This window comes from Triturus cristatus, chromosome 7 (assembly GCF_964204655.1).
Source record: "Triturus cristatus chromosome 7, aTriCri1.1, whole genome shotgun sequence".
In the NCBI taxonomy this organism is placed as follows: domain Eukaryota; kingdom Metazoa; phylum Chordata; class Amphibia; order Caudata; family Salamandridae; genus Triturus; species Triturus cristatus.
This window is the reverse complement of record NC_140590.1, coordinates 405,180,674-405,200,660: the sequence shown is the minus strand read 5'-3', so window position 1 is coordinate 405,200,660 and position 19,987 is coordinate 405,180,674. Positions and strand designations below refer to the sequence as shown.

At 43.4% G+C, this 19,987-nt stretch overlaps 1 protein-coding gene across 1 annotated transcript in view; it reads left to right on the top strand.

The window, feature by feature from the left end:
* TRIM28 (tripartite motif containing 28) overlaps positions 1-19,987 on the top strand; it is a 563,778-nt gene that overhangs the window by 359,128 nt on the left and 184,663 nt on the right. The window contains exon 11 of the mRNA XM_085616663.1: positions 4,276-4,321. Within this exon, the coding sequence (XP_085472789.1) occupies positions 4,276-4,321 (46 nt within the window). The remainder of the gene's footprint in view (positions 1-4,275; positions 4,322-19,987) is intronic.

The window sequence follows — 19,987 nt, the reverse complement described above, 5'->3', positions numbered from 1 at the left end:
AAATGGATCCTCCTCTAGGGTTGCGTGCTCCCCGTTCTTACTCTGAAATTAACCATGTTTGATTGCAATGATTTTAGTTAATTGTGCAATAAAAATGGTTCTGCAAACTGATTTCTAGGGAAAGGGACTCCCCTAAAGCGCCCTAGTTTTGACGCACCAGCGGTCAGTGTCTCTCATGGCTCTGCGCTTCTGGTGTGGAAAGTCTTGTTAAGAACTGACATCCACACGCATGGGCGGCATCTATGTAGGTCTTGCAATGTGATCAGCAGCGACTATGCTGGACGCGGAGCCTACCGACGCCAGGGGTACTGCTGAAGAAAAAAATCTCCGGATCCAGACTGATGCCTGGGAAAATTATATGGTAAGGAATCTACAACTAACATATGTCTCTACCAGACACATCGTAATCGAAGGTAAGTAACTTTTTCTTAAAGCCTTTTTATCTAATTGGAAATGTCACCTGCAGTCTGGGCTATCTCAGTCTACTTGGCCACCTTCTCCATTGTGTTCCCTGTAACGTAGTGAGAAAAAAAAGCTGTGCAGAGTGCCTGGCAGTGGGCAGCACATGGGAGACTAATTGGATCTGCAACCATAGGTAATTCATGCTCCGTGATGAGCAAATACAAAGATTTAGCATGCCTTGCTGTGTGCCAGGGTTGATCTTTATTAACATGTTTTTAAGTAAGGTTTTATAAAGGGAATCTTGAAACAGTCAACCAAAGAATGTCTGTTCTGGATTAGCCAGGAAATTGTCACCTTCTCAGGCCTTAGATTTTGTGGCTGTTATATGGAGCTTGATGTGAGTGAAAATGCATCTTTTTTGTTTTCAGTCTTTTAAACAAAACATAGTAGTGGTAAACTTCAGATTTTGGTAGATTGCATGCTTCCTTGCAAAGTGCCTTGTTGCAGGTCCTTGTTGCTCTTAGTTTTGGCTGCAGTACACAAATACCTTTCATTGCCACATACGGAGAAAATAAATTAGATGAATATTGCTTCTAAGTGATCTAGGAGCAAAACAGGAGAATCTCTGCCATATCAAAGTGGCTAGACAGGCAGGTGACTAGGATTGTCCTAAGACAGTAGTTGTAAATCGTGGTGGTGGTCTCCAATCAGAGAAGATTGGATGTGGGAATGCATGCAGTCTAACAGAACAGTCCTTGGCTGTGCTCAAGATTGCCATCACAAAGGGGGCGTGGCTTAGCTGACCAGCCAGATGGCTGCTCATTAAGTGGGCTCTGCCAGCCGAGTCTAAAATCCTACTTTAGATCGCTTGTTCTTAAGTGCTAAAACGAATACAGCACGCTGCACAGCTGCCTACTAGCTGCTGTCAGCGAGTGTTAATTTTCCCAGGGCCCAGGAGATGCTGCATCCGCTACTTCTTGGGTATGCTAGATTGGGCCCACTGCGGCCTGCCATGTACAGACTGGAGGCAAAACCACACCCTGAACGTCCCTGCTTGGTGGGCGCTGATGCTGGTTCAGCGCCTCGACTGAGCTGGTGCGAGATCTGCAGGGGCCGTGGTGGTCTCTCCAGGTGATCTGACAGAGCTGGTGGGTGTCGCTGGTGCTGGGCAGGCCTGCCATGGATGAAGAGACCACAACACTGGTAAATCCTGTGGGGCAGCCTCCCTGATCACCCCCGCGCGATTACACTGGAGGAGGGCCCCTGCTGTGACCCTTGACCTGAGACCACGCGATGGGTTCCCGTGCCAGATCCGCAACTTGACGGGATCCAGGTGGGACGCTGGTGCTCCGGAAAGGGATCGCACACATCAGCTGCCGCACCGTGGAGGAACTGGATTGTGGGTCAGCTAGGATTTGAGGCCGACCATCGACACCGGCGGTGTGCGGACCTTGGAGCTTTCTGAAGGCTCCTAGGCCCGGGCTGCTGGCGTCTCTCTGGGCTGTTGCCGCCTACCCGCAGGATACGCTCAAACGCGTGGGTCAGGTGGCGCCCCGGCACTTACCACCAAAAAGAAAACTAAATAAAAAGAGCAGCACCAATCTACCCTCAGATCTTACAACAGGCCACATACCAGCATAAAACAGATGTGGACAGCACCTGCTGAACCAAACAAGTGGAACTCAGATGGACAGAGCCTGCTGTTTTACCTGTGTAAAGAATCCTACTTGAACCCAAGATAGAACTGTGGACTCCAAAGGGCTAGACTCCTGGTAAGCTTGAGTCCTAATTCACAAAGTAATGCCCTAAAAGCCCGGTGTTAGTGTTCACTGATCCCCTCATGATTGCAAAAGTGGAATCTTAAAAACCTTTTGAAAATCTTTTCCTGAAAGAACCAGAGGCTACCACTGGACCACTGCCAACATTTCATCGCCTGTCGTATTCAACTTGTAGGTTGGCCCTGCTGAAAGCAGCTTGACTTGCAGAAAAGTTTCCATGTCTCAACGTGGAGGAATTCACAGTGACCAACTCCAAGCAGCACACTGTTATCATCGGGCCCTTTTGTCGGATCCAGCTAAAAGCTATTCTCACGGTCTATAACTTTCCTCTCAAAAAAGGAAGGAAAACATTTCATGGGAACAAACCTTGTTTCTGTAATTGACTCCTTCGCGTTTTCCTTAACTTTTGACTTTGGCATGGTCTAGCGCAACCACATAGCAGTGATTGATGCTTTGGGCTTTTTGATGCTAGAAAACTCTAGATCTTATGAAAATTATTTCTCTGGTTCCCCGTCTTTTCAGTGTCTATTTGTTTATTAGACTTTCTACCCTTTTTATTTTGTTGTGTTTTTGACCTGTTTTGGTACTGGTAAAAGCTTTACACTTCTTCCTTTGACTTAAGCCTGACTTCTCTGTGTCACAGCTACCGACAACTGAGCTAAGGTTTAAATTAAAGTAACCTAACTGGACTTGATACAGAAGTGACATTATTACTTGGTGAGGTCTCACAACGACCCCAACTAATAATCCACGTTCTCACATACCCTCACAAAATTAAATTATCACTTGGGGGGGGGGGGGGGAAGGCAACACTTCTAAGGAACGAATGTAACTGGCATATTGATTGGACTTAACTTATACGTTTTAGAAATACTATCATGCATATATCAAAAGTTTATTAGAAAATGGTAACCGTATAAGAGTACTCCAGTAAAGTAGCTGGTTCAGAAGATGTGTACCCCTGGGAAGAAAAAGTAGACTGTCACAGTAATTATTAAATACTTCAGTATGAAGAAAAACGTTCTGTAAAATGAAAACATGTGCAAGCAGTGCGGTCCACTCTTTCCTTTCATAATATGGGAATCCAATTGTCCCATTCCGAAAACCAGATTTCAACCAAAGGGCAATTCCCACTAGCCGTGCCATGTTGGTGTTATTCACTCCCCATGAATGGTGCCATTTGTGTGAGTGAGCATCCTCTTAGCCAGTAACTCACAGGATCTTTAGCCTCTGTGCTATATCATTATATTAGACACATCTGTGTATTATCCAGAGCTCTCTCTATTAACCAATTTCTTTATTTGGCTGTCTGGAATGAAATTGGGGTGATGCTTGCATTTGTATATAAATCAGTACAGATCCTGCCAAGGAATATCCTGTAACCTCTGGGGTTACTGCAGCACTTTTATTACAGTATTTGCAGTCTTATTGCATTCTTAATATCACATACAAAAGAATTAAAACCTCTACTTTAAACAAGCATAAATAGACCATGTTTTTATTTTGGCCTTGTGGCCAATGCTGGGTGTTGAAAGGAAAAATACAGAGCACAAGGAATGGCACAGTGAAGGTAGAGTCCAACTGAATGCAAGGTGTGATGCCTACATTTAGTTTAACTGTACTGCTGCTATCTGCACACCTGATTAGATAAATGACTATCTGAAGAGTTCTGAGTTAAAGTACTCGGGGACTGGAAGCGGGTAAGCTCTGGCCAGGTATTCTAACGTTGTCGTTGTACTCTCATGGACCTTTCAATATTGTGACACCAGTACCGTTCAAATTGCATTATTGCACTGTATACCCACTGTCTGCTCATTTGACCTTCTGTGTTTCACTTGAATTAAAGTGTTAGTTAACTGTCATCCCATAAACTTTCCCTATCCTGGGCCTATGGACTATCAAAAACCATAATGGAATAAAAGATGTTGATAAACAATCAATGTCTTGGCAGCATTTATTTGATGATGAGCAAATTGTTAAAATGTATTGTGCTCCAACATTGACTAGTTAGGCTGTGCTATATCAGTGTCATAAAATAAACATTGTATAATATTAGCGGCTTATTCTAACATGTTTTTTGTTTTTGTTTTTACAGAAGGTGCACCTTCCAGTTATGATGGAACTGTATCTGGAATGAAAAGGTAAACTCCTGGAATTTAACACCTGTCCTGTTCCACTCAATCTAGCCAATGTTTTCCTTAAAATAATTCTTAGACGTCGGTCATGAGGAAATACAAATTACAGTTTCCTTTCTTTATTTTTCACAAAAGATTAAATATAACATTGGAAAAATTATACCCCTGTAGTGAACCTCTTCTTTTTAGGGGTCACTCTAGAGGTAAATATCCTGATTCCAGAAGTAGATACATAGCCTTGGCTTCTTTGGAGAAAAGGGTAACGGACCGGTTTTTTACATCCCTCCTATTGGCCTGACTCAGGAATGTTGGAAGATATTGGAATAGTCATAGGGCCCTTCACCCCTTGAGTCACTACACACCTTTGTATTAGTACATTTTTATTGTGTGCTAATGTAATGTATATCATATGTATAAGGATCATCCTCCTGTTCGGCTCTGCAATATAAAATGTAAATATTGAGTATTGTACTTGAACTCTGAAATATACACCCTAAACATTGAGTTTTGTACATCCCTAATAGATTAGTCTAAACGTCATGTTTTCCTTTAGACACTATTATGCTGTCTTGTTGCCAGGACAAGTAACATCTCAGCATGCCTGCTCTAGACCTGGTGGTTTTCTTTATCCTTTCCCTTTGTACATCATGGATTTCAGCCCTCTCCTCTCTCTAATCGAGGGGAACTTATATAATGCACTTTTTTGTGCATTTCTATGGAACTTGTGAAGGCATCTCTAGAAGCAACATCTTGCGGGATGCAGTAATTTTACTGAATCATCTGACATGTGTTTTATTCATATATATATATATATATATATATATATATAATATATATATATATATATATATATATATATATATATATATATATATATCCACAAGTACCGGTAAAGGGAACCTTCTGTCACGGGCGGTCCGAGCCAGGAAACCGGAATTCCTATTATTTGAAAGCCACCACTCTCGTAATCACGAAAATAGACTCTAACTCCAAAGCTGTATGCAAATATTTAATATCCAAGTGCAAGAACGACGCGTTTCACCAATACGGCTTGTTCACGCGCGTGAACAAGCCGTATTGGTGAAACGCGTCGTTCTTGCACTTGGATATTAAATATTTGCATACAGCTTTGGAGTTCGAGTCTATTTTCGTGATTACGAGAGTGGTGGCTTTCATATATATATATATATATATATATATATATATATATATATATTTCACTTAAACCATAGGTTTCACACATGTTATAGTTAGGTGGACATTTCACTCTTAAAAAACCAATGAAATTCCCCCGTTATAGTTAGTTCAGATAACTATAACTGTGTGTGTGTGTATATACGTGTGTGTGTGTATATGTGTGTGTGTGTGTATATGTATATATGTGTGTGTGTGTATATGTGTGTGTGTGTATATATATATGTGTGTGTGTGATTGTGTATATATATGTGTGTGTGTATGTATATATATATTCACTGAAAAAACCATAGGTTTCACACACGTTATAGTTAGGAATTAGCATTTAAAAAGCCTTGCAAATTCACTGAAAAAACCATAGGTTTCAGACATGTTATAGTTAGCGGAAATTTTACTGATAAAAAACCAATGAAATTCCCCCGTTATAGTTAGTGCAGGCAACTATAACTCACGCGACCGCAATCTTCTGCTGATGACATATGTGTCTTTATGAAAAAAAAATATTTGTAATATATGTATAGCTAAAAATGTATGGAAGAAGACATGGGCAAATAAGTGTCTAAATACAGTATTAGCATCAGCAGAGGATTGCAGTCGCGTGAGTTATAGTTGCCTGCACTAACTATAACGGGGGAATTTCATTGGTTTTTTATCAGTAAAATTTCCGCTAACTATAACGTGTGAAACCTATGGTTTTTTCAGTGAATATAGATATAGATATAGATCTATATAGATTCACTGAAAAAACCATAGGTTTCAGACATGTTATAGTTAGCGGAAATTTTACTGATAAAAACCAATGAAATTCCCCCGTTATAGTTAGTGCAGGCAACTATAACTCACGCGACCGCAATCCTCTGCTGATGCTAATACTGTATTTAGACACTTATTTGCCCATGTCTTCTTCCATAAATTTTTAGCTATACATATATTACAAATATTTTTTTTTCATAAAGACACATATGTCATCAGCAGAAGATTGCGGTCGCGTGAGTTATAGTTGCCTGCACTAACTATAACGGGGGAATTTCATTGGTTTTTTATCAGTAAAATTTCCGCTAACTATAACATGTCTGAAACCTATGGTTTTTTCAGTGAATTTGCAAGGCTTTTTAAATGCTAATTCCTAACTATAACGTGTGTGAAACCTATGGTTTTTTCAGTGAATTTGTACGGTTTTTTAAATGCTAAGTTACTTTACGCCATTCGTGGCGTGCACGCCCACTTAACGCAGTTCGTTCCGTGCGCGCACGGTGCGCTTCGCGCACCGTGCGCGCACAGTGAGCACGCGGTGCGCTTCGCGCACCGCTCGCCCACTTTACGCAGTTAGTGCCGTACACGCAAGGTGGGCACGCAGTGCGCTACGTGCACCGCGTGCCCACGTTACGCACCGTGCGCACATGGAGGACATATTATGCGCTTCCTTGTGATAGGTAATCTGTTAAATTTAATTTGTAAGTGATGACAATAATATGCCATGCACAGTGTTTTTTTTTTTTTTATTAAAATTTTTAGCGTAAGCGCACCGTACGCGTACGGTAAGCGTAATCGGCGAAATTTTCAAAAAATAAAAATTTACCGTTTTTGGCCTTGGGGTATCTTTGAGGACTCAACTAACATGGCTATGTGCATGGGCGCTGTCTAAACAGCCCCTTTATATGTTTTTTGCCTTTGTTTACAGCCCCCCCCCTCAGAGTGCGAGAGAGAAAATGGCGGCCGCCGCTTCCTGGTTTCGACCGATTCGAATGTTTACTTAGATGTAACAGCCAATCAGAATCGCGCTCGCGCTCGCGCACGCCACCGTACGCGTACGGTAAGCTTACGGTAAGCGTACCGTAAGCTGGCTCAGATATATATATATTGATTTAAAGGCTATTTTCTCAGAATCTACTGAACAGATTTACACCAAACCTACAAAAGGCACTTCCTTGACCTGAGGACTACCTCTCTGCCAAATTTCTAGTAATTCTGTTCAGCCGTTCGGGCTGTAGCCCTGTCTAAAGGTCCTATGGAAAAATGCATGGGAAAAACGCGTTTTGGGACCCCCCTTTTATCTCAGCCCCCGCTTGACGAATCCCCCCGAGACTTTCAGGGTAGGAGCAGAGCGTAGCGCCCCACCTATTTTGAGAAATTCGCGAGGATTCGTCGACCGGCGCGAAAGTTATTCAAAATAGAATGTCGCGGATTTCCTATCGAAACAGGGTCCTAACTATAACTACCTACTGGCGACCGCCAGTAGGTTATATATATATATATATATATATATATATATATATATATATATATATATATATATATATATATATATATATATATATATATATATATATTCACTTAAAAAACCATAGGTTTCACATGTTATAGTTAGGTGGATATTTCACTCGTAAAAAACCAATGAAATTCCCCCGTTATAGTTAGTTCAGATAACTATAACTCGAGCGCCCGCAATCCACTGCTCATGACGTCACATATTACATCACTCATGACCTGGTCAGTGGCATCACTCATGACATCATCCTTGTGATAGAGTGGCGGCCGCGCGAGTTATAGTTATCTGAACTAACTATAACGGGGGAATTTCATTGGTTTTTTACGAGTGAAATATCCACCTAACTATAACATGTGTGAAACCTATGGTTTTTTAAGTGAATTTGCAAGGTTTTTAAATGCTCATTCCTAACTATAACGTGTGTGAAACCTATGTTTTTTTCAGTGAATTTGTACGTTTTTTTAAATGCTAAGTTATGTATGTATTTTTTTATATATTTATTTTACAATAAACTACGTATTGAAAAAATTCTAAAATGATGATTATTTTTTTTTTTTGATTTTTCATGGTGCGCGCACCCCCGAGATTTAAAAATAAAATAAAAATTAAAGCCCCCTAATATCTAAACACTCAAATTTGATTTTTAATTCGTTTTTTTTTAATGATTTTTTTCTGCCGTGCGCGTACGGTAAGCTTACCGTACGCGCACCCCGCGATTTAAAAAAAAAATATAAAATGTATTTTTTATACTTTTGGGTCCTTCTTGGACCCCCTGACAAACGCTAGGGGGTCTGCAACTCTATTCGTTGCCCCCTTTTCACGTTCTCCACCTTTTGTTTATCTGTGTGGGACACACAAAATGGCGGCCGACACTTCCTTATTTCGACCGATTCGAATGTTTACAATCATGTAACCACCAATAAGAATTAACCTCGCGCACGGCAGCGTGCGCGTACGGTAAGCTTACCGTACGTGCTCGGAGCGCGCCTATAGATATATATATTGATTTAAATGCTATTTTCTCAGGAAATACTGAACAGATTTACACCAGACCTGCAAAAGGCACATCCCTGACCTGAGGACTACCTCTCTGCCAAATTTCAAGTAATTCTGTTTAGCCGTTCGGGCTGTAGCTTGGACTAAAGGTCCTATGGAAAAATGCATGGGGAAAACACGTTTTGGGACCCCCCCCCTTTTTCTCAGCCCCCGCTTGACGAATCCCCCCGAGACTTTCAGGGTAGGAGCGGAGCACCCCACCTATTTTGAAAAAGTTATTCAAAATAGAATGTTGCGGATTTCCTATGGAAACACGGTCCTAACTATAACTATCTACTGGCGACCGCCAGTAGATGATATATGTGTGTGTGTGTATATATATATATATATATCAATCCCAAAGTGCCCTGAAGCATTGGAGGAGCACTCGACGATGTTTTGCCATCCAGCCTATTAATGCAGCCTGCTTCCAAAGTGCACGTTTTCTTTTCTTTGTGCCTACGCGTTTCAGGGCCTCAAGCCCCTTCTTCCTGGGCAATAAACAGCACACCTGAGCCCTGCATGTCATTTCCGGTATTTATTCACCATGTCCACTCCCCATGGGCGTATAGATTTTACGCTATCCCTTGGTGCATTGTGGGGCATGGAGTCCGATGTGCAGGTAATTAATCTCCTTTTAGTAAGTTCATGCGTGCGTTTAAAATTGTATTTTCATTAGTTTGCTCTAAGTGAGTCACGCACTGGAAAGCCTGCTTAATTTGCATATCAAACATCGTGCCGATCAAAGTCCTGAACAGTTCAGAGCTCCGGCCTCAATCAGCTGGGAAATGCCTTCCATCCCAACTGACGATGTTGCTTCCTCCCACGGCCGGGCAGCCGTGCACAAAAATCAATCCCAAAGTGCCCTGAAGCATTGGAGGAGCACTCGACGATGTTTTGCCATCCAGCCTATTAATGCAGCCTGCTTCCAAAGTGCACGTTTTCTTTTCTTTGTGCCTACGCGTTTCAGGGCCTCAAGCCCCTTCTTCCTGGGCAATAAACAGCACACCTGAGCCCTGCATGTCATTTCCGGTATTTATTCACCATGTCCACTCCCCATGGGCGTATAGATTTTACGCTATCCCTTGGTGCATTGTGGGGCATGGAGTCCGATGTGCAGGTAATTAATCTCCTTTTAGTAAGTTCATGCGTGCGTTTAAAATTGTATTTTCATTAGTTTGCTCTAAGTGAGTCACGCACTGGAAAGCCTGCTTAATTTGCATATCAAACATCGTGCCGATCAAAGTCCTGAACAGTTCAGAGCTCCGGCCTCAATCAGCTGGGAAATGCCTTCCATCCCAACTGACGATGTTGCTTCCTCCCACGGCCGGGCAGCCGTGCACAAAAATCAATCCCAAAGTGCCCTGAAGCATTGGAGGAGCACTCGACGATGTTTTGCCATCCAGCCTATTAATGCAGCCTGCTTCCAAAGTGCACGTTTTCTTTTCTTTGTGCCTACGCGTTTCAGGGCCTCAAGCCCCTTCTTCCTGGGCAATAAACAGCACACCTGAGCCCTGCATGTCATTTCCGGTATTTATTCACCATGTCCACTCCCCATGGGCGTATAGATTTTACGCTATCCCTTGGTGCATTGTGGGGCATGGAGTCCGATGTGCAGGTAATTAATCTCCTTTTAGTAAGTTCATGCGTGCGTTTAAAATTGTATTTTCATTAGTTTGCTCTAAGTGAGTCACGCACTGGAAAGCCTGCTTAATTTGCATATCAAACATCGTGCCGATCAAAGTCCTGAACAGTTCAGAGCTCCGGCCTCAATCAGCTGGGAAATGCCTTCCATCCCAACTGACGATGTTGCTTCCTCCCACGGCCGGGCAGCCGTGCACAAAAATCAATCCCAAAGTGCCCTGAAGCATTGGAGGAGCACTCGACGATGTTTTGCCATCCAGCCTATTAATGCAGCCTGCTTCCAAAGTGCACGTTTTCTTTTCTTTGTGCCTACGCGTTTCAGGGCCTCAAGCCCCTTCTTCCTGGGCAATAAACAGCACACCTGAGCCCTGCATGTCATTTCCGGTATTTATTCACCATGTCCACTCCCCATGGGCGTATAGATTTTACGCTATCCCTTGGTGCATTGTGGGGCATGGAGTCCGATGTGCAGGTAATTAATCTCCTTTTAGTAAGTTCATGCGTGCGTTTAAAATTGTATTTTCATTAGTTTGCTCTAAGTGAGTCACGCACTGGAAAGCCTGCTTAATTTGCATATCAAACATCGTGCCGATCAAAGTCCTGAACAGTTCAGAGCTCCGGCCTCAATCAGCTGGGAAATGCCTTCCATCCCAACTGACGATGTTGCTTCCTCCCACGGCCGGGCAGCCGTGCACAAAAATCAATCCCAAAGTGCCCTGAAGCATTGGAGGAGCACTCAACGATGTTTTGCCATCCAGCCTATTAATGCAGCCTGCTTCCAAAGTGCACGTTTTCTTTTCTTTGTGCCTACGCGTTTCAGGGCCTCAAGCCCCTTCTTCCTGGGCAATAAACAGCACACCTGAGCCCTGCATGTCACTCACTCAGAGAAAAATATTGTAAATAATGAAAACACACGCATGAACTTACTCAAAGGAGATTACTCACCTGCACTAAGGACTCCATGCCCCACAATGCATCCGGGGAAAGTGCAACATCTACACGCCCATGGAGGGCGGGCATGTTTGAATAAATACCGGAAACACAATGTGCAGGCCTCAGGTGTGCTGTTTTGCCCAGGAAGAAGGGGCGTGAAGCCCTGAAACGCGTAGGCACAGTGGAAAAGTAAACGCACTTCAAAGGCTGGCTGCATCTTTAGGCTGGATGGCCGAACGTCGCGAGTGATCCTCCAATGCTCGAGGGCAATTTGTTGGACACATTAACTACACGGCTGCCCGGCCGTGGGAGGAAGCACCGTCGTCAGCTGGGACCAAATGTATTTTCCAGTTGATTGAAGCCTGAGCTCCGAACTCATCGGGACTGTGACAGGTACGACGCTCTATATGCTAATGAGGCTGGCTCTTCAAAGTACGTGACTCACTCAGAGAAAAATATTGTAAATAATGAAAACACACGCATGAACTTACTCAAAGGAGATTACTCACCTGCACTAAGGACTCCATGCCCCACAATGCATCCGGGGAAAGTGCAACATCTACACGCCCATGGAGGGCGGGCATGTTTGAATAAATACCGGAAACACAATGTGCAGGCCTCAGGTGTGCTGTTTTGCCCAGGAAGAAGGGGCGTGAAGCCCTGAAACGCGTAGGCACAGTGGAAAAGTAAACGCACTTCAAAGGCTGGCTGCATCTTTAGGCTGGATGGCCGAACGTCGTGAGTGATCCTCCAATGCTCGAGGGCAATTTGTTGGACACATTAACTACACGGCTGCCCGGCCGTGGGAGGAAGCACCGTCGTCAGCTGGGACCAAATGTATTTTCCAGTTGATTGAAGCCTGAGCTCCGAACTCATCGGGACTGTGACAGGTACGACGCTCTATATGCTAATGAGGCTGGCTCTTCAAAGTACGTGACTCACTCAGAGAAAAATATTGTAAATAATGAAAACACACGCATGAACTTACTCAAAGGAGATTACTCACCTGCACTAAGGACTCCATGCCCCACAATGCATCCGGGGAAAGTGCAACATCTACACGCCCATGGAGGGCGGGCATGTTTGAATAAATACCGGAAACACAATGTGCAGGCCTCAGGTGTGCTGTTTTGCCCAGGAAGAAGGGGCGTGAAGCCCTGAAACGCGTAGGCACAGTGGAAAAGTAAACGCACTTCAAAGGCTGGCTGCATCTTTAGGCTGGATGGCCGAACGTCGTGAGTGATCCTCCAATGCTCGAGGGCAATTTGTTGGACACATTAACTACACGGCTGCCCGGCCGTGGGAGGAAGCACCGTCGTCAGCTGGGACCAAATGTATTTTCCAGTTGATTGAAGCCTGAGCTCCGAACTCATCGGGACTGTGACAGGTACGACGCTCTATATGCTAATGAGGCTGGCTCTTCAAAGTACGTGACTCACTCAGAGAAAAATATTGTAAATAATGAAAACACACGCATGAACTTACTCAAAGGAGATTACTCACCTGCACTAAGGACTCCATGCCCCACAATGCATCCGGGGAAAGTGCAACATCTACACGCCCATGGAGGGCGGGCATGTTTGAATAAATACCGGAAACACAATGTGCAGGCCTCAGGTGTGCTGTTTTGCCCAGGAAGAAGGGGCGTGAAGCCCTGAAACGCGTAGGCACAGTGGAAAAGTAAACGCACTTCAAAGGCTGGCTGCATCTTTAGGCTGGATGGCCGAACGTCGTGAGTGATCCTCCAATGCTCGAGGGCAATTTGTTGGACACATTAACTACACGGCTGCCCGGCCGTGGGAGGAAGCACCGTCGTCAGCTGGGACCAAATGTATTTTCCAGTTGATTGAAGCCTGAGCTCCGAACTCATCGGGACTGTGACAGGTACGACGCTCTATATGCTAATGAGGCTGGCTCTTCAAAGTACGTGACTCACTCAGAGAAAAATATTGTAAATAATGAAAACACACGCATGAACTTACTCAAAGGAGATTACTCACCTGCACTAAGGACTCCATGCCCCACAATGCATCCGGGGAAAGTGCAACATCTACACGCCCATGGAGGGCGGGCATGTTTGAATAAATACCGGAAACACAATGTGCAGGCCTCAGGTGTGCTGTTTTGCCCAGGAAGAAGGGGCGTGAAGCCCTGAAACGCGTAGGCACAGTGGAAAAGTAAACGCACTTCAAAGGCTGGCTGCATCTTTAGGCTGGATGGCCGAACGTCGTGAGTGATCCTCCAATGCTCGAGGGCAATTTGTTGGACACATATATATATATATATATATATATATATATATATATATATATATATATATTTATTCACTTAAAAAAACATAGGTTTCACACATGTTATAGTTAGCTGGGCATTTCACTCGTGAAAATCCATTGAAATTTCCACGTTATAGTTAGTGCAGGCAACTATAACTCACGCGACCGCAATCCTCTGCTGATGACGTCAGATATTACATCACTGATGACATATGTGTTTTTCTGAAAAAAAAATATTTGTAATATATGTATAGCTAAAAATTAATGGAAGAAGACATGGGTAAATAAGTGTCTAAATACAGTATTAGCATCAACAGAGGATTGCGGTCGCGTGAGTTATAGTTGCCTGCACTAACTATAACGTGGAAATTTCAATGGTTTTTCACGAGTGAAATGCCCAGCTAACTATAACATGTGTGAAACCTATGGTTTTTTAAGTGAATTTGCAAGGTTTTTTAAATGCTAATTCCTAACTATAACGTGTGTGAAACCTATGGTTTTTTCAGTGAATTTGTACGGTTTTTTAAATGCTAATTTATGTATTTATTTATTTTTTTAATGTCTTTTCACCGTGCGCGCGCTTTGGGCGCGCGGTGCGCGGTCTACCGTGCGCGTACGCTACGCGCACTCCGCGATTTTTCGTAAAAAAATTAAAATACATTTTTGCCCTTGGGGGTCCTTCTGGGACCCCCTGACCAAGGCTAGGGGGTCAGGAACTGTCCAGCCTGCCCCCTTTTCACGTTATCCACCTTTGTTTTTCACCCCCTCAGACTGCGAGAGACAAAATGGCGGCCGACACTTCCTGGTTTCGACCGATTCGAATGTTTACTAAGATCTAACAACCAATCACAATCGCGCACGGCAGCGTGCGCGTACGGTAAGCTTACGGTACGCGCTCGGAGAGCGCCTATAGATATATATATTGATTTAAATGCTATTTTCTCAGGAAATACTGAACAGATTTACACCAGACCTGCAAAAGGCACATCCCTGACCTGAGGACTACCTCTCTGCCAAATTTCAAGTAATTCTGTTCAGGCTGCAGCTTGGACTAAAGGTCCTATGGAAAAATGCATGGGGAAAACGCGTTTTGGGACACCCCCCCCCCCCCCTTTTTCTCAGCCCCCGCTTGACTAATCCCCCCCGAGACTTTCAGGGTAGGAGCGGAGCGTAGCGCCCCACCTATTTTGAAAATTTCGCGAGGATTCGTCAATCGGCGCCAAAGTTATTCTAAATAGAATGTTGCGGATTTCCTATGGAAACACGGTCCTAACTATCTACTGGCGACCGCCAGTAGAATATATATATATATATATATATATATATATATATATATATATATATATATATATATATATATATATATATATATATATATATATATATATATATATATATATATCCATATGAAGCTGCTCAAACAGTGAAGTGCCACACACGACGTTCCTTTTTTGCCAACTTTATTCAGGAAGCTGCAGCAAAACCAAGCACCCTTCGTACAGCATTGTGTCTTTAAAGCCTGTTTTCCAAACGCGTTTCTGGAGTCATTCTCCCTTGATCACTGGCGGGCTTGTGGAGGAAGGACCAGCTGTGTTGCATTCTCTCTGAGCACTTAAGTGAATAGTCCCGCCCTTTGGGGGCGTGTGCGCGCATTGCATTCTGGTTCCTGTGGTTTCAGGTGAGTGAAAACTGTAGTAGTAACCGCTGTCCCCCAGATTTCCTTCAATAAATTACCTTTGGGTTGCTTGCACTTTGAAGCGCTGCTCTTGCTGCTTTGCTTGTGCTTCGCTGAACTGGCGACATCGTTCCTTATGGTGCTTGAATTAAAGAGCAACCGGACCTACGCAGTCAGTAGTGGGGCAACTTCGTGGCCAAGAGCGGGCCACTACATATCCATATGAAGCTGCTCAAACAGTGAAGTGCCACACACGACGTTCCTTTTTTGCCAACTTTATTCAGGAAGCTGCAGCAAAACCAAGCACCCTTCGTACAGCATTGTGTCTTTAAAGCCTGTTTTCCAAACGCGTTTCTGGAGTCATTCTCCCTTGATCACTGGCGGGCTTGTGGAGGAAGGACCAGCTGTGTTGCATTCTCTCTGAGCACTTAAGTGAATAGTCCCGCCCTTTGGGGGCGTGTGCGCGCATTGCATTCTGGTTCCTGTGGTTTCAGGTGAGTGAAAACTGTAGTAGTAACCGCTGTCCCCCAGATTTCCTTCAATAAATTACCTTTGGGTTGCTTGCACTTTGAAGCGCTGCTCTTGCTGCTTTGCTTGTGCTTCGCTGAACTGGCGACATCGTTCCTTATGGTGCTTGAATTAAAGAGCAACCGGACCTACGCAGTCAGTAGTGGGGCAACTTCGTGGCCAAGAGCGGGCCACTACATATCCATATGAAGCTGCTCAAAACAGTGAAGTGCCACACACGTCGTGTGTGGCACTTCACTGTTTGAGCAGCTTCATATGGATATATATATATATATATATATATATATATATATATATATATATATATATATATATATATATATATATATATATATATATATATATATATTCTTTTTTTTATACCTACTGGCGGTTGCCAGTAGGTAGTTATAGTTAGGACCACGTTTCCATAGGAAATCCGCAACATTCTATTTGAATAACTTTGGCGCCGGTTGACGAATCCTCGCGAATTTTTCAAAATAGGTGGGGCGCTACGCTCCGCTCCTACCCTGAAAGTCTCGGGGGGATTCGTCAAGCGGGGGCTGAGATGAAAGGGGGGTCCCAAAACGCGTTTTTCCCATGCATTTTTCCATAGGACCTTTAGACACAGCTACAGCCCGAACGGCTGAACAGAACTACTTGAAATTTGGCAGAGAGGTAGTCCTCAGGTCAAGGAAGTGCCTTTTGTAGGTTTGGTGTAAATCTGTTCAGTAGATTCAGAGAAAATAGCCTTTAAATCAATATATATATCTGAGCCAGCGTACGGTGCGCTTACCGTACGCGTACGGTGGCGTGCGCGAGCGCGATTTTGATTGGCTGTTAGATCTTAGTAAACATTCGAATCGGTCGAAACCAGGAAGCGGCGGCCGCCATTTTCTCTCTCGCTCTCTGAGTTGGGCAGCAAAAACGATGCCCATAAATGTCTAAAGAGGCAGTTTCTTGAGATCCTAACCACCCAGCATTGATATAGGGGTCCCCAAACAACCCCCAAGCCCAAATAAAAAAAATTATCCACACCCTCCCCACCCCGTGTGCAAATGGTGCCCGAAGGGCACCATTTGTGCATGGCATATTACAGATAAGAAATAAACAAAGAATACATTTCACAAAGATGCGCATAATATGTCCCCCATGTGCGCACGGTGCGCGAAGCGCACCGTGCGTACATGGCCCATCCCGAATAACGTGGGCACGCGGTGCGCGTAGCGCACCGCTTGACCACCGTGCGTGCACGGCACTAACTGCGTAAAGTGGGCGCGCGGTGCGCGAAGCGCACAGCATGCTCACTGTGCGCGCACGGTGCGCAAAGCGCACCGTGCGCGCACGGAACGAACTGCGTTAACTGGGCGCGCACGCCACGAATGGCGTAAAGTAACTTAGCATTTAAAAAAACCGTACAAATTCACTGAAAAAACCATAGGTTTCACACACGTTATAGTTAGGAATTAGCATTTAAAAAACCTTGCAAATTCACTGAAAAAACCATAGGTTTCACACATGTTATAGTTAGCTGTACATTTCACTCGTAAAAAACCAATGAAATTCCCCTGTTATAGTTAGTGCAGGCAACTATAACTCACGCGACCGCAATCTTCTGCTGATGACATATGTGTCTTTATGAAAAAAAAATATTTGTAATATATGTATAGCTAAAATTTAATGGAAGAAGACATGGGCAAATAAGTGTCTAAATACAGTATTGGCATCAGCAGAGGATTGCGGTCGCGTGAGTTATAGTTGCCTGCACTAACTATAACGGGGGAATTTCATTGGTTTTTTTACGAGTGAAATGTACAGCTAACTATAACATGTGTGAAACCTTTCAGTTTTTTCAGTGAATATATATATATATATCTATATATATATATTCACGCTCCATGACTCCTTCAAGATTACAAAAAGGATCGAGCACTCACGGGTAAGTAGTATGGCAGCTTTGTTTAATTCGGAGAAGTAAACAACAAACGCGTTTCGGAGCTAGTCCTTCCTCAGTGTTGTTGCTATGTTCATTACAAGCTACTTTTTATATACATCATTCAAAATAAACATAAGAGGTCGGAGGGGACGGCAGTCCGGGATTTTTGGGCGCCATCTTTGAAGGGTCAATCTGTAAATTGATTGTTAAATACAAAGGTATATAGATGTGTAATTACGGATTAACTGTGAAATTTAACAATTAATATATGTCGAAGCACATGAACAAGCATTGACTCTTGAATGTGTGTCACATCATCTTTCTTCTATACCTTATTTTTCCCTCCCCCCCTTTCCCTTACTTTTCTTTCTTTCTCTGCCCCTTTCCCCCTTTTCCTTTAAACTGATTGCCCGTGACCATATATTTTATCAGTTAGCATCAAGCCGATACACGGCGAATATGGATAGGTGCATAATTATGGTTAACCGGACAATATCCGATGGCGCTTTTTGCAGGGTCATACAAATCGCCTATTGTAGGCGGAATGCCGATCCACGGCTTCATAAATATGGGGTTGCACTGTGAAAAATATATCAAATGTGGTAATCTTGTTTTCCATATTGGTCGGACAAAACCCAATGAAATGTTCATGTGCTAGTTATAGTTAGGACCACGTTTCCATAGGAAATCCGCAACATTCTATTTGGAATAACTTTGGCGCTGGTCGACGAATCCTCGCGAAATTTTCAAAACTAATGGTGCGCTCCGTTCAGCTCCTACCCTGAAAGTCTCGGGGGGATTCGTCAAGCGGGGGCTAAGAAAAAAGGGGGGTCCCAAAACGCGTTTTTCCCATGCATTTTTCCATAGGACCTTTAGACACAGCTACAGCCCGAACGGATGAACAGAGTTACTTGAAATTTGGCAGAGAGGTAGTCCTCAGGTCAAGGAAGTGCCTTTTGTAGGTCTGGTGTAAATCTGTTCAGTAGTTCCTGAGAAAATAGCATTTAAATCAATATATATATCTGAGCCAGCTTACGGTGCGCTTACGGTAAGCTTACCGTACGCGTACGGTGACGTGCGCGAGCGCGATTCTGATTGGCTGTTAGATCTTAGTAAACATTCGAATCGTTCGAAACCAGGAAGCTGCGGCCGCCATTTTCTCTCTCGCACTCTTAAGGGGTGAGGAAAAACAAAGGCAAAAAACATGTAATGGGACTGTTTAGACAGCTCCTTACCACCTAGCCTTGATTAATGGGTCCCCACAGTTACCCCGAAAAATCGCCGATTACGCTTACCGTACCATTGAAATTCCCCCGTTATAGTTAGTTCAGATAACTATAACTTGCGCGACCGCAATCCACTGCTGACGCCGTCACATATTACATCACTCATGAAATGTCAGTGGCATCACTCATGACATCACTGATGACATCATCCTTGTGATAGAGTGGCGGTCGCGCAAGTTATAGTTATCTGAACTAACTATAACGGGGGAATTTCAATGGTTTTTTTACGAGTGAAATGTCCAGCTAACTATAACAAGTGTGAAACCTATGGTTTTTAAGTGAATTTGTAAGGTTTTTTAAATGCTAATTTATGTATCTATTATTATATTTTTTATATATTTATTTTACAATAAACTACCTATGTATACAGTTATAGATTGATTGTATCCTGTAATATGTAATGGCTCAGCTCTTTTTTTTTTTTATTTGGATAAAGTTGAACAGCATAGTTAATATGTTCTATAAACTTATAAACAGTTTAAAATGTTTTTGTTTTTTTTAAAAGTTTTTTTCACGGTGCGCACACCCCGCGATTTTTTGAAAAAAAATTAAATGTTTTTTTTCACCCTTCGGGGTCCTTCAGGGACCAACTGACAAAGGCTAGGGGGTCAGGAACTCTCTACCCTGCCCCCTTTTCACGTTCTCCACCTTTCTTTTTCACTGTCACACACAAAATGGCGGTCGACACTTGCTGATTTCGACCGATTCGAATGTTGACTGACATGTAACCACCAATCAGAATTACGCTCGCGCACGTTATGGTGCGCGAACGGTGCGCGCATATAGATATTTATGTACTTTTAACTGCAATTTTCTCAGGAACTACTGAACAGATTGACACCATATATGCAAAAGGCACATGCCTGACCTGAGGACTACCCCTTTGCCAAATTTCAAGTAATTCTGTTCAGCCGTTCGGG